Source organism: Protopterus annectens, chromosome 11.part0 (assembly GCF_019279795.1).
Source record: "Protopterus annectens isolate FY-2018-M chromosome 11.part0, PAN1.0, whole genome shotgun sequence".
Lineage (NCBI taxonomy): Eukaryota > Metazoa > Chordata > Ceratodontiformes > Protopteridae > Protopterus > Protopterus annectens.
In genome coordinates, this window is record NC_056745.1 from 38,982,473 (window position 1) to 38,997,272 (window position 14,800).

At 41.2% G+C, this 14,800-nt stretch overlaps 1 protein-coding gene across 1 annotated transcript in view; it reads left to right on the forward strand.

Moving 5' to 3' along the window:
• Positions 1–14,800, forward strand: part of NELL2 (neural EGFL like 2) — a gene marked incomplete in the record, with an annotated part of 1,888,857 nt that overhangs the window by 757,714 nt on the left and 1,116,343 nt on the right. Inside the window, 1 exon segment of the mRNA XM_044087166.1 lies at positions 6,798–6,926. Coding sequence (XP_043943101.1) covers positions 6,798–6,926 — 129 coding nt within the window.

Below are 14,800 nucleotides of genomic sequence, written 5' to 3' on the forward strand. Positions count from 1 at the left end.
GACTGGGTTCTACTGGTTTAGCTGGACAATGGAAGAAGCCCTTGATAGACTGGGTACTACTTGTTTAGCTGGACAATGGGGAGTGGCCCTTGACAGTCTGGATTCTACTTGTTTATCTGGACAATGAGGAGAGGCCCTTCACAGACTGCATTCTACTGGTTTAGCTGGACAGTAGGGTGGCCCTTGACAGACTGGGTTCTACTTTTTAGCTGGACAATGGGGAGAGGCCCTTGACAGACTGGGTTCTCCTTTTAGTTGGACAGTGGGGTGAGGCCCTTCACAGACTGGGTTCTACTTGTTTAGATGGACAATGGGGAGTGGCCCTTGACATACTGGGTTGTACTTGTTTAGCAGGACAGTGGGGAAAGGCCCTTCACAGACTGGGTTCTACTTGTTTAGCTGGACAAAGGGGAGAGGCTATTGATAGACTGTGTTCTACTTCTTTAGCAGACTGTGTTCCACTTGTTTAGCTGGACAATGGGGAGAGGCCATTCACAGACTGTGTTTTAATTGTTTAGATAGACAATGGGGAGAACCCCTTCACAGACTGGGTTCTTCATGTTTAGCTGGACAGTGGGGAGAGGCCCTTCCCCGATTGGGTTCCACTTGTTTAGCTGGACAATGGGGGAATGGCCCTTCACAGACTGCATTCTAAATGTTTATGTGGACAATGGGGAGAGGCTCTTGACAGACTGAGGTCTACTTGTTTAGCTGGACAATGGGGAGAGGCCCTTGACAAAGTGGGTTCAACTTGATTAGCTGAAGAATGGTTAGAGGCACTTGAACAATTTGGGTTCTACTTATTTAGCTGGACATTGGGGAGATGCCCTTGACAGACTGGGTTCTATTTGTTTAGCTGTACAGTGGGGAGAGGCCCTTGACAGACTGGGTTCTACTTGTTTAGCTGGACAATGGGGAGAGGCCCTTGACAGACTGTATTTTACTTGTTTAGCTGGACAGTGGGGAGAGGTTCTTAAAAGATTGGGTTCTACTTGTTTAGCAAGACAGTGGGGAGAGGCCTTTCACAGACTGGGTTCTCCTTGTTTAGGTGGACAATGAAGAGGGGCCATTCACAGACTGGGTTCTACTTGTTTAGCTGGACAATGGGGTGAGGCCCTTCACAGACTGGGTTCTACTTGTTTAGCTGGACAATGGGGAAAGGCCCTTGACAGACTGTGTTCTACTTGTTTAGCTGGACAATGGGGAGAGGCCCTTCACAGACTGGGTTCTACTTGTTTAGCTGGAATATGGGGAGAGGCCCTGTACAGACTGGGTTCTACTTCTGTAGATGGACAGTGGGGAGAGGCCCTTGACAGACTGGGTTCTACTTGTTCAGCTGGACAGTGGGGAGAGGCCTTTCACAGACTGGGTTCTACTTGTTTAGCTGGACAATGGGGAGAGGCCCTTGACAGACTGGGTTCTACTTGTTTAGCTGGACAATGGGGAGAGGCACTTCACAGACTGGGTTCTACTTGTTTAGCCTGACAACGGGGAGAGGCCTCTCACAGAATGCATTCTACTTGTTTACCTTGACAGTAGGGAGAGACCCTTCACAGATGGGGTTCTCCTGGTTTAGCTGGACAATGGGGAGAGGCCCTTGACAGACTGGGTTCTACTTGTTTAGCTGGACAATGTAGAGAGGCCCTTCACAGACTGGGTTCTATTTGTTTAGCTAGACAATGGAGAGAGGCTTTTCACAGACTGGGTTCTACTTGTTTAGCTAGACAGTTGGGAGAGGCCCTTCACAGACTGTATTCTACTTTTTAGGTGGACAATGTGGAGAGGCCCTTCGCTGACTGGGTTCTACTTGTTTATCTGAGCAGTGGGGAGAGGACCTTCATAGACTGGGTTATACCTGTTTAGCTGGACAATGAGGAGAGCCTCTTCACAGACTGGGTTCTACTTGTTTAGATGGACAATGGGGAGAGGCCCTTGTCTGACTGGGTTCTACATTTTTAGCTGGAGAATGGGGAGAGGCGCTCACAGACTGGGTTCTACTTGTTTAGCTGGACAATGGGGAGAGGCCCTTGACAGAATAGGTTCTTCTTGTTTAGCTGGACAATGTGGAGAGGCCCTTGACAGACTGCGTTCTACTTGTTTAGCTGGACAGTGGGGAGAGGCCTTTCACAGACATGGTTCTACTTGTTTAGCAGGACAGTAGGAGAGGTCTTTCACAGACTGGGTTCTCCTTGTTTAGGTGGATAATGGGGGAGGCTCTTCACAGCCTGGGTTCTACTTGTTTAGCTGGACAATGGGGAGAGGAACTTGACTGACTGGGTTCTACTTGTTTAGTTGGACATTGGGGAGATGCCCTTGACAGACTGGGTTATATTTGTTTTGCTGTACAGTGGGGAGTGTCCCTTGACATACTGGGTTCTACTTGTTTAGCTGTACAATGGGGAGAGGCCCTTGACAGACTGTGTTTTACTTGTTTAGCTGGACAGTGGGGGGAGGCCCTTAAAAGACTGGGTTCTTCTTGTTTAGCAGCACAGTGGGGAGAGACCTTTCACAGACTGTGTTCTCCTTTTTAGGTGGACAATGGTGAGGGGCCATTCACAGACTGGGTTTTACTTGTTTAGCTGGAAAACAGGGAGATGTCCTTGACAGACTGGGTTCTACTTGTTTAGCTGGACAATAGGGAGAGACCCATCACAGAATGGGTACTACTTGTTTAGCTGGAAAATGGGGAGAGGCCCCTGATAGCCTGGGTTCTTCTTGTTTAGCTGGACAATGGGGAAAGGCCCTTGACAGACTGTGTTCTACTTGTTTAGCTGGACAATGAGGAGAGGCCCTTCACAGACTGGGTTCTACTTGTTATGCTTGACAGTGGGGAGAGGCCCTTCACAGACTGGTTTCTACATGTTTAGCTGGACAATGGGGAGAGGCCCTTCACAGACTGGGTTCTACTTGTTTACCTGGACAGTGGGGAGAGGCCTTTCACAGACTGGGTTCTACTTGTTTAGCTGGACAATGGAGAGAGGCCCTTGACACACTGGGTTCTACTTGTTTAGCTGGACAATGTGGAGAGGCACTTCTCAGACTGGGTTCTACATGTTTAGCTTGACAATGGGGAGAGGTCTCTCACAGAATGCCTTCTACTTGTTTACATTGACAGTAGGGAGAGACCCTTCACAGACTGGGTTCTCCTAGTTTAGCTGGACAATGGGGAGAGGCCCTTGACAGTCTGGTTTCTACTTGTTTAGCTGGACAATGTAGAGAAGACCTTCACAGACTGGGTTCTACTTGTTTAGCTAGACAATGGGGAGAGGCTTTTCACAGACTGGATTCTACTTGTTTAGCTAGACGGTTGGGAGAGGCCCTTCACAGACTGGGTTCTACTTGTTTATCTGAGCAGTGGGGAGAAGACCTTCACAGACTGGCTTCTACACGTTTAGCAGGACAATGGGGAGAGACTCTTCACAGCCTGGGTTCTACTTGTTTAGATGGAGAATGGGAAGAGGCCCGTCACAGACTGGGTTCTACATTTTTAGCTGGAGAATGGGGAGAGGCGCTCACAGACTGGGTTATACTTGTTTAACTGGACAATTTGGAGAGGCCCTTCACAGACTGGGTTCTACTTGTTTAGCTGGACAATGGGGAGAGGCCCTTGACAGAATAGGTTCTTCTTGTTTAGCTGGACAATGGGGAGAGGCCATTGACGGACTGGGTTCTACTTGTTTAGCTGGACAATGGGGAGTGTCCCTTGACAGACTGCGTTCTACTTGTTTAGCTGGACAGTGGAGAGAGGCCTTTCACAGACTTGGTTCTACTTGTTTAGCAGGACAGTGGGGAGAGATCTTTCACAGACTGGGTTCTCCTTGTTTAGGTGGATAATGGGGGAGGCTCTTCACAGCCTGGGTTCTGCTTGTTTAGCTGGACAATGGGGAGAGGCACTTGACAGACTGGATTCTACTTGTTTAGATGGACAGTGGGGAGAGGCCCTTCACAGACTGGGTTCTACTTGTTTAGCTAGACAATAGGGAGAGACCCTTCACAGAATGGGTATTACTTGTTTATCTGGAAAATGGCAGAGACCCTTGACAGACTGGGTTCTACTTGTTTAGCTGGACAATGGGGAGAGGCCCTTGACTGACTGGGTTCTACTTGTTTAGCTGGACAGTGGGGAGAGGCCTTTCACAGACTGGGTTCTACTTGATTAGCTGGACAATGGGGAGAGGATCTTGACAGACTGGGTTCTACTTGTTTAGCTGGACAATGGGGAGAGGCACTTCACAGACTGGGTTCTACTTGTTTAGCTTGACAACGGGGAGAGGCCTCTCACAGAATGCTTTTGACTTGTTTACCTTGACAGTAGGGAGAGACCCTTCACAGACTCTGTTCTCCTGGTTTAGCTGGAAAATGGGGAGAGGCCGTTGACAAACTGGGTTCTACTTGTTTAGCTGGACAATAGCTAGACAGTTGGGAGAGGCCCTTCACAGACTGGATTCTACTTTTTAGGTGGACAATGTGGAGAGGCCCTTCATGGACTGGGTTCTACTTGTTTATCTGAACAGTGGGGAGAGGACCTTCACTGACTGGTTCTACTTGTTTAGCTGGACAATGGGGAGAGGCCCTTGACAGTATGGGTTCTTCTTGTTTAGCTGGACAATGTGGAGAGGCCCTTGACAGACTGGGTTCTATTTGTTTAGGTGGACAATGGGGCGAGGCACTTGACAGACTGGGTTCTACTTGTTTATCTGAGCAGTGGGGAGATGACCTTCACAGACTGGGTTATACTCATTTAGCTGGACAATGGGGAGAGCCTCTTCACAGACTGGGTTCTACATGTTTAGATGGACAATGGGGAGAGGCCCTTGTCTGACTGGGTTCTACATTTTTAGCTGGAGAATGGGGAGAGGTGCTCACAGACTGGGTTATACTTGTTTAACTGGACAATTTGGAGAGGCCCTTCACAGACTGGGTTCTACTTTTTTGGTGGACAACACGAGAGGCCCTTGACTGACTGGGTTCTACTTGTTTATCTGAACAGTGGGGAGAGGACCTTCACTGACTGGGTTCTACCTGTTTAGCTGGACAATGGTGAGAGGCCCTTTTACAGACTGGCTTCTACTTGTTTAGCTGGACAGTGGGAAGAGGCCCTTCACAGACTGGGTACAACTTGTTTAGCTGGACAATGTGGAGAGGCCCTTGACAGACTGGGATCTACTTGTTTAGCTGGACAATGGGTATGGGCCCTTCACAGACTGGGTTCTACTTGTTTAGATGGACAGTGGGGAGTGGACCTTCACAGACTGGGTTCTCCTTGTTTAGCTTTAGAATGGGGAGAGGGCCTTGACAGACTGGGTTCTACTTGTTTAGCTGGACAATGGGGAGAGGCCCTTCACAGAATGGCTTCTACTTGTTTAGCTGGACAGTGGGGAGATGCCCTTGACAGACTGGATTCTCCTGGTTTAGCTGGACAATGGGGAGAAGCCCTTCAAGTCTGTGTTATACTTATTTAGCTGGTCAATGGGGAGAGGCCTTTCACAGACTGGGTTCTACTTGTTTAGCTAGACAATGGGGAGAGGCCCTTCACAGACTGGATTCTACTTGTTTAGCTAGACGTTTGGGAGAGGCCCTTCACAGACTGGATTCTACTTGTTTAGATGGACAATGGGGAGAGGCCCTTTACAGTCTGGGTTCTACTTGTTTAGCTGGACTGTGGGGAGAGGCCATTCACAGACTGCGTTCTACTTGTTTAGCTGGACAATGGGGAGTGTCCCTTAACTGACTGGGTTCTACTTGTTTAGATGGACAATGGGGAGAGGCCCTTGACAGACTGTGGTCTCCTTGTTTAGCTGGACAATAGGGAGAGGTGCTTCACAGACTTGGTTCTACTTGTTTAACTGGACAATAGGGAGAGGCCCTTCACAGACTGGGTTCTACTTGTTTAGCTGGACAAAGGGGAGAGGCTCTTGACAGAATGGATTCTACTTGTTTAGCTGGACAATGGTAAGAGGCCCTTCACAAACTGGGTTCTACTTGTTTAGCTGGACAGTGGTGATAGGCCCTTTACAGACTGGGTTCTACTTGTTTAGCTGGACAATGGGGAGATGCCCTTCACTGACTGGGTTCTACTTGTTTAGCTGGACAGTGGTGAGAGGCCCATCACAGACTTGGTTCTACTTGTTTAGCTGGACAATGGGGAGAGGCCCTTCACAGACTGGGTTCTACTTGTTTAGCTGGACAATGGGGAGAGGCCCTTGACAGACTGTGTTCTACTTGTTTAGCTGGACAATGGGGAGAGGCCCTTAACATACTGGGTTCTGCTTGTTTAGATGGACAGTGGGGAGAGAGGAAGTTGTACATACAGTGTAGTTTTGACTGCTTTACTGTGAAATATTATTGTATGGGACAGAGTTTATGTGACTCATCTATGCCAGATGTAACTCTAGTTTTTTAATGCTTATTTTACTGGCACAGATTTTTGCAATACATTCCTAGTTGCATTACATTTGAGTAATGCGCATGTAGTTGACTAAATATTCCTGTTAAGCACCACCGTGTGTTTGTGATGCGGCATGAGTCACATCTGACTAACGGTAAGGCATATGTATGGTATACTGACATCATGGATAGCAAAATAATTCTGCATTATGATATAATGTATTATCCTGAGGTTGAGAACTTTTATTGCTGGCATGTGATATGTAAATAGAACACAATGTGGAATACTGTATATTGCAAACAAACTTGGAACTAAAAACTGACTTGCAAGTTAGGACATATTTTTCAGCAAGAGAACACATAAATTTTCAAGTATATATTTCATATGTTCCCATTACTTCTCACTGTAGGACATGATTTCTGTGCTGAAGGACACAGCTGCATGGAGAACTCAATATGCAAGAATCTGGAGGATAAAGCTGTCTGTAGCTGCAGAGACGGATTCAGACCACTTCGTGGAGATCAAGCTTACTGTGAAGGTGTGTGCACGCATGCTTACATTTTGTGTCCATGGCTGTGACTTTATGCTGGTAATCACACAGGTTAATACATACAAAGAACATCTGAATGAAAAGTTCATGCATTTAAATTAGTTTATAACAGAAAAAGTTTCATATTGAAGGTCTATTGAATTGTAGGTGTTTTGAAAACAGAAACTACAATATCTGAAATAAAATAAGAAATTAAATGAAAAATGTACCAGTTGCTGTCCGTTTACTGATGCTTCCATTGTGTGCTTAGAAATACCTTAGAAGAGTCAATAATTGAACCATTTAAATGGCTGTTTCACAGCCCTTTTAATGCAATTGGTGTTAACACTCATTGCTCCAATCAATTCATAATGAAAGCAGTATGCATATGATGCATAACTGTAGAACTATTAATGTTTCACCCGGCAGACAGAAGATAATGCTGACTTATCAAATGTCGAAGTTATTTTTATGTACACTCATAACAGCATGGATTTGTAAGGGGGATATCATCTGCAGATTAAGATTTTTCATGCTGACCTATAGCAAGCTGGATTTGTAATGAGATAGTCATGTTTAACATGCCGCCTGTGACTTGTTCTGTACTCCTGCAAATGGGAGATTTCCTATGCGAGTGTTGGCAACATGGATACAGTCTGTAGACTGACTCTGCATTTATGAATCTGGCAAAGTTGCCACAAACCAGCAGATCTACATTTCTCCTTTTTGTTCTTATATACATGGTTAAACGTGAAGAAGGAGATGACAGATTGAAAGAAAATAGTCTTGAAGGGCTGTGTATCTGCATGATGTAGTGTAACATCTGGCATTCCCCAAGTCTTTGTCTTGGACTTTGATGCTGCAAAATTTCATATTGTGCAGTTTACTCCTGACCTGTAAGTCAGTATACATATTAGCGTTATCAGTTCTACTCACATCTCTCTTACTTCATTATACACTTTTCGAGGCACTTTAAAACAATATACTCTCACAAATGTAAATGGCATGTTAAAATAAAATACAATGACATACATTTTATTAAAATCCTATAAATTGCTATTTTGATATATGGAAATGTTATTATCTAATTCAGAACATAAAAGAATGGCGATTGCAATTAAAAATTACTTTATGGCATGCCACCAGATTCTAATTGTAGTGTTGGTAGAGATGATACCAAGTTTAGAGAAGTTCTTTTCTTTTATGCAGTCTTGAGTTTGTTTTTTGGTTCCACTACACTTTCTTGGGCTAAAATTTCTACTGGTTTGAGCAAACAAAACAAAGTGGTTGACTTGAATGCAGAAAGCATGTTTTGTAGTGAGTGAGCTCTCGTCTAGTTCTGCATGGTCTTCTTACTTAAAAGTGTATTGTCATACTTCTGACACATCCGTGTTTTACAGTTAATTTCATTTCTGCATGTATACTCCTGATGGTAAAACAGCAAGTGGTTTGGAAACAATAGCAAAGATTATGACATTTTTGCCCCATCAGCTAACATGTGCACAACTTCTTACCACCTATAAAATTATCCAGCATCCATCTACTTGTCCAGCACTAAGTAACATTCCACACAACTGTGTTCCCACTTGGTCATTACAATCCAGTGACTAAAAACTCCTCTTTGTGCATAAACCTATCAAATCTGCTGGGCATGGTCTGTTACCATGCTGCTAAGGCCTGGAACTCCTCACCTGTAACCATCAGATCAATACCCTCCCTCCAGTCCATTAAAACTGTTCTGAAACACTTCCTAGCCTGTCTGTATCTATTCTTCTCAACTCCAAGATAAACTATATCCTTAAATATAAACAAGTGCAGATTCATACCTTACTCCACCTTCTAGACTCACCTCCTTACTTCAGTTAGTTTCTGCCCCCAATTCTCTATCTAAATATACCATAACCCTTTATTTTTTTCCTGCTTTATACTGCATTTCCTGTATTAAAAATGCTAACTTACTTTTAATTTATCTAAACTGGCTAAAATTTGTCTAAACATTAAGTCATTGCCATATAAGTTGTATCCATCCTTAACAAATGTATTCACATTATGTATAATTTGGTATACTTACTTAAACTGTAGGGGTTTTTATATTACTTTTGAAGATTGTAAAATTACTGTTCTTAAAATGTTTTTGTAATACTTTGGAGATTTTCTTCCTTGGCCTCCACTGAAAATGAACACCTAACAAGTCAGACTTTCCTGGTAATCAAATGCCAATAAATAAATAAAATGTTTTAGTTTCCCTATTGACTCAGTTTTTCCTTATGACCACATCCATAAAATGATGTCAGGTTTTGTGTTAGCAATTATTTACATACATCAGCAAATCATTCTGGGTATTTGGAAGCGCCATACTTTGGAAGCACCGTACTTCTACACAGGACAACTACTTATTTACATTATGGTTTTACTAACAGAGCATCAAATGTATTGGTTTTCAAGAACGCATGTTCCACTTGTGAGACATAACTGACAAATTGCCCTACTAAGATATGACTCCCTTGTTGCTGCATGTAGCATAAAAACATAGTAGCTTATACACTAATGTAGGTAGTGAGGCATTCTGGGTGTAGTTCTTCATGATGTGAAGTCAGGAGTCCTCATGCTTCCCAAAAAACGTTAAAGAGGTGGTCCTTAGCAATGAAATTAATTCTAAAAACAGTACACTCTTTCCATCAAACACTATGAAATTTGTTATTGTATATTGTAAGGAGATTACTCCCATCACCAAGGATTGGGTACTTGCATTTCTTAAAGTGAGACAGTACACTTTAAATATACTTCACGTTTACTCAGCCACAGAGCAAAAGGGAAAGGCCACAAAGTATCACTATCAATCCACGAACAGAAACTGGAACAGCAGTACGTTTCTATGTGAAACAGTCGTTGGACACGTGGTTATGAGAGATTTCAAATCAACAAGTTTTCACAGGTGACTTTCTCTTCATCAGTTTGCACATAGCCACAACGTGTAGTTTTTATATTTATTTACATTTGCTCACATTTCAAAACAGAGATGGATGCAGATGATCAACTACGTACACACTGAGTAGTTCAGCACACCATGTGATAGCGATGTTTGTCGCTCTGTGTTTCTGTGCAAGATCACACACACTGGGATAAGGGAATTTGCCATCCCCCCAATCCCCCCTCCGTTGTGCAGTCTTTCAGTTGGTATATTTAAAGCAGCAGGAGTGTTTTTATTTGTTTTATTTTCAGTGTGGATTTGTTAAAAGTAGTAGTGCAATTGAGTAGTTTTGCTATATTTGAACTGTCAGTTAAGCGCAAAGTGTTAATTCAGTGTATACCTGCTTTTCATTTCTGCCATTTTCAGATCTACAAACAACATGGAAATGATTTGTCTTAGACTGAGCACTGGTTCCACTTTTATGTCCTACTAGTAAACAGGATATGTTGAGTATAGAAAATAAAACATTTATCGAGTCTGGTTACATTAAGGACTTACTCAGGCATATTTGTCCAATATTCTTTACACTGTATTTTAAGAGATGCCTTTTGTTAGCTAAATATACTATGGCAGAAACTTAAAATTTTATGCTACCAAGCACTATGAAGAAAGAAACAGCTTTCAGAAAAAAAATAGATCTTACTGTTTTAATTATTATTACCTTTAGCATTATAGCAAATCAAGGACATGTCTTTGTTCAGATAATTATCGACATTTGAGATATTGTACAAGACATCATCAGACGTTAAAATATGGTTGAGTTTAGCACAGTTTTTGTTGCCTAAAATAGTTTTTCTATAAGAGCTTGTGCATGCTTACTGATTGTACAATGCCTTTGAGTTTAAGATATTTACCCTGGTACTAAATTATGAAGAGTACTAGTAAATTATCATTTAGACTGCCACGGTGGTATGGCGGTAGCATTGTTACCTCACAGCAAGAGGTTCTCCAGTTCGATTCTCGGCATGGCTTGGGAGTGCCTTCTGTGTGGAGTCTGCATGTCCTCCCCATGGTTGGGTAGTGTTTGAAAGACATGCGTGTGTAAATGGGTGTGCCTTCGTTGAAGGTTGGGCATCGAGCTGAAACCTTGGCATTTCGTAAAAGTCTACTGCCAATCATTAGTGGACCGAAGTTCCACTGTGGTGACCCCTTACTGGGAAAAAGCTGAAAGACAAACAACAACAGCTAGTAAATTATCATTTATGTATGTGTATACACACACACACTCACACACACACACACACACACACGCACACACGCACACACAGATATTATTTCAATGCTATCACTTTCATATTTTTACTTTTATATAAGCACAGCCATATATATATTTTATTATTCACATTAGTCTGGTATTCATTATGCTTATGAGCATCATTATGTCCATTTATCTCTGCATACCTTAACATTTTCCTTGCTTAAGATATATACCTTTATCTTATGAAACTGTGCTCTCTACCAAATTAGAACATTTGTTTGTCTTTATATATTTTCAGTACCTTGCCAGATTAAGATTTGGAGTTTTAACTAAATTTTAAAAAATTGTTAAAAAATGTTTAAAAAACTTTGTTACTAATGACAGGCGGTTTTGGTCAGCCTGAAGGTTACATGCATTCGTTCATTAACTACAAAGTGATACAAAGTATTTATATATATATATATATATATATATATATATATATATATATATATCAATATTTATTTATTTGTGTTATATTTCTTATATTTCTTATATTTGTAAGCTTATTAATTAGGTAGACGTTGCACTAGTCTGTTTTAAGCTAATATGAAGGTTCTAATGTCAGTGCAGTTACCGAGCTGTTGCTTGGTCTTTTAAACATATTCTAATGTATTTTTTACTATATATTTTTTACTATATCTTAGGATACTTTGAATACAAGCCTATTGAACTTTCGCTCTAAAAAGCTTACCCTTAGAATAAGCCTAATTAAATAATTAATTAATTGTTTGATTATATTAAGTAACGAGGATGTAGTACTATTTAAGCTTGTTGTTTTTAATTTAATATCATGGTCTGAGGAAGCGTATCGTTGATACGTGAAAGCGCTTACCAAATAAAGTTTAATTCAGATTATTTTGTGGTGAGTCCGAGGTTTTTCTTTCATCATATGTGTATGTTTATATATGTGTATGTTTATATATACACACACACACACACACACACACACACACACACACACACACACAACTCTTTTTATTACTTATTTACTTTTTGATGATTGGGCTGGCTCCACTGACCCGTGGCCCATTACCAGGAAAAATGCAAAGGTATAAGTTATACAGAATGCAGGAAATGTCAGGACAGGAGGCACTTTTTCCTGCCTTTGCCTGGAGGAGGTTCTACTGCACAGCCCTTTGGTAAACAATTGTCATCACTATGTAGAGTACATACCTCTCAACTTCGCAATGCAAGAAATCTGGACAAAGCCAAAAATATTGAGAGGGACAAAGACCCAAAATAGGGACATATTTTATCTATTTCTCTTATAAACTAAGAAAGTTGTTAGCATAACAAGTTTTGCATTAATTTGTATTTTCTGAAGGATATGAAGTCTGAAACACAAACGTCTTTCATTATTTAGTGACTTTAGAACTCATTAATTTGCCAAAAACTCACATTTTATGAGAGCAAAACAAAAATGTAAGGCATAAATCTGGATATTTATAAAAAGTCTGGACAGTCAAGAGGTATGGTGGAGTAGTAACTCTGAATTTGACATGTAGAATGAAGGAAATGTGTTTACCATAAAGAAAATTTAAACAATTGGGTTAATTAGCATGTCTGGGTAACAGTCTGTGCTATGATTCTCTATATAACTGGGTAATTGAAAGATAATAGGATTTTAGATATCTAGTATCCACTAATACCGCTGAATGAAGATTATAAAATAATGATGAAGATGGTAAAATTAAGAATGAATACAATGTTTTGAAATAAATTAGTACCTTAAATAAGCAGTATAAGGTAGAATATATTTGGGAAACACTATTTATAATAAACTAGTTTATATGTAATACTGTGAACATTATGTCAGTTATTATATTCATCTATCAATGAGAACAAAAAACATGTTATAACATACATCATACCTTACTAGAGGATTTGCATGGATGTGCAACAAATTAAACTATAACATATGGTGTCAAGATTTATATAATAATTAACTGTGCATTCTATGGATAATAGAAATATTTGTAAAACTGAAAAATATGTAAAGGTGGATGCAAGGTGCTGAATAAGCCCATATCGTTTGAGGTGCACTTGAATAAAAGTGTGTATATGATTGAAATAAAAGTGTAAGTGAGCCAGGAGATTAAAGGAAGTTTCCAGTAATATCTACTTACATGTGTAGCATATGGTAAAGAAAAATGTTTTAAAACCTAGTGAGGTAGTTTTTATAGGGAAGTAAGGATCTGTCAAAGTTGTTTTGATTCTGACATAGGTGTTGGCCTCCACAGCCCTTGAATAACTATTACTTCTGCAAAATGTATATTAGTTCAGATTATTTTTGTCATCTGACTGTAAGAAAAAATAGTCCACTTTCTACATACATAGTAATATGTGTTTGGTTCTTTGTTTTTCCATTTTGAGATCTCATGTTTGTTATAATGCTTGCTTGATTTTATTTTTATTTATTTATTTAATTTTGGGTTGACAGTGTTACAGTCTTCATCATTGCATAAGTTTCACATGTACCTCACAAAGCATACAAGTACTTTTATACCTGTATATTCACCCATATTACATGCTTTTAGTAATTTATGTGAAAAAGAGCTTTGTGACCTATATAGTAAGAAAGAAATATGTAAATATTATAACTTAACAAATAGGGAACACAAAGCACTTAAAAAGCTTCAAAGCAAGACTGAAATAATAAATAAGCAAGCTGACTGTTCTAGCATGTCGAGTGGTAGATTACTGGCGTCGTCTCCAGTTCAGCTGGTCAATCTGGGTATCTTGAGACAATGCTACAATTGTCTCATGTACACAGACAACCCTCTCCTCTTCCCAACAAACACAAATACATGTGAGAGATGCAACTATATAGCCAAACTGGAGGCTGAACTCTCTCAACTCAGGGCTGGCATGACCAGACAGGAGGAGATGGCAACCACACACACAACAATCCTAGTCCCACATAGACCTACCACAACTGCAAACCAAACACATAAAAACACAAAGACATACTTGGAGGCTCTAATAAAAAACTTACCAAAACAGCAGAGGCTCCCAAAGCCGACATCCAAAAATCCACCACCTCAAAACAAAACACATGCAACACATACTTCAATAAATCAGTGTGTGGACCAATCGCAGCCCTTAAGGCCAAACACCTTGCCTGATACACTAGTAATAGGTGACTCCATAGTCAGACACACTGATGTCCCACTGACCAGGCTGAACAAGGAGAAGGTGACTGTGAGCTGTCCATCGGGAGCTAGGATCCGCCACATAACACACGCACTCAGGTCACTCCAAAGCAAGTACAAATATGACTCCGTCATTGTCCATGCTGGTGTGAATGACCTGAGACGTACCTCCCTGGACTACATGAAAAGAGACATAGAGGAGCTCTCCGATTATGTAGCCCAGGCTGGTATGACCTTGACCCTGAGCAGCATCTTGCCCTCACCAAGAATGATACCACAATACAAAGACAAGATGATCAGCTTTAACAATTGGCTCAAGTACTGGTGTCATTCTAAGGGGATCGAATGTCTATCTGCCTGGGATGAGATGTAGGACAAGCCACGCTGCATCACAAGGGATGGCTTACACCTGTCACCACTGGGCTTCGGATATTGGCTAAGGCTCTTGCCACCCCATAGTGCCTTTTTAGGCAAGGCTCAAAAGACAAACCCACCTCCTTAGAAAACAAAAATGGAAAAA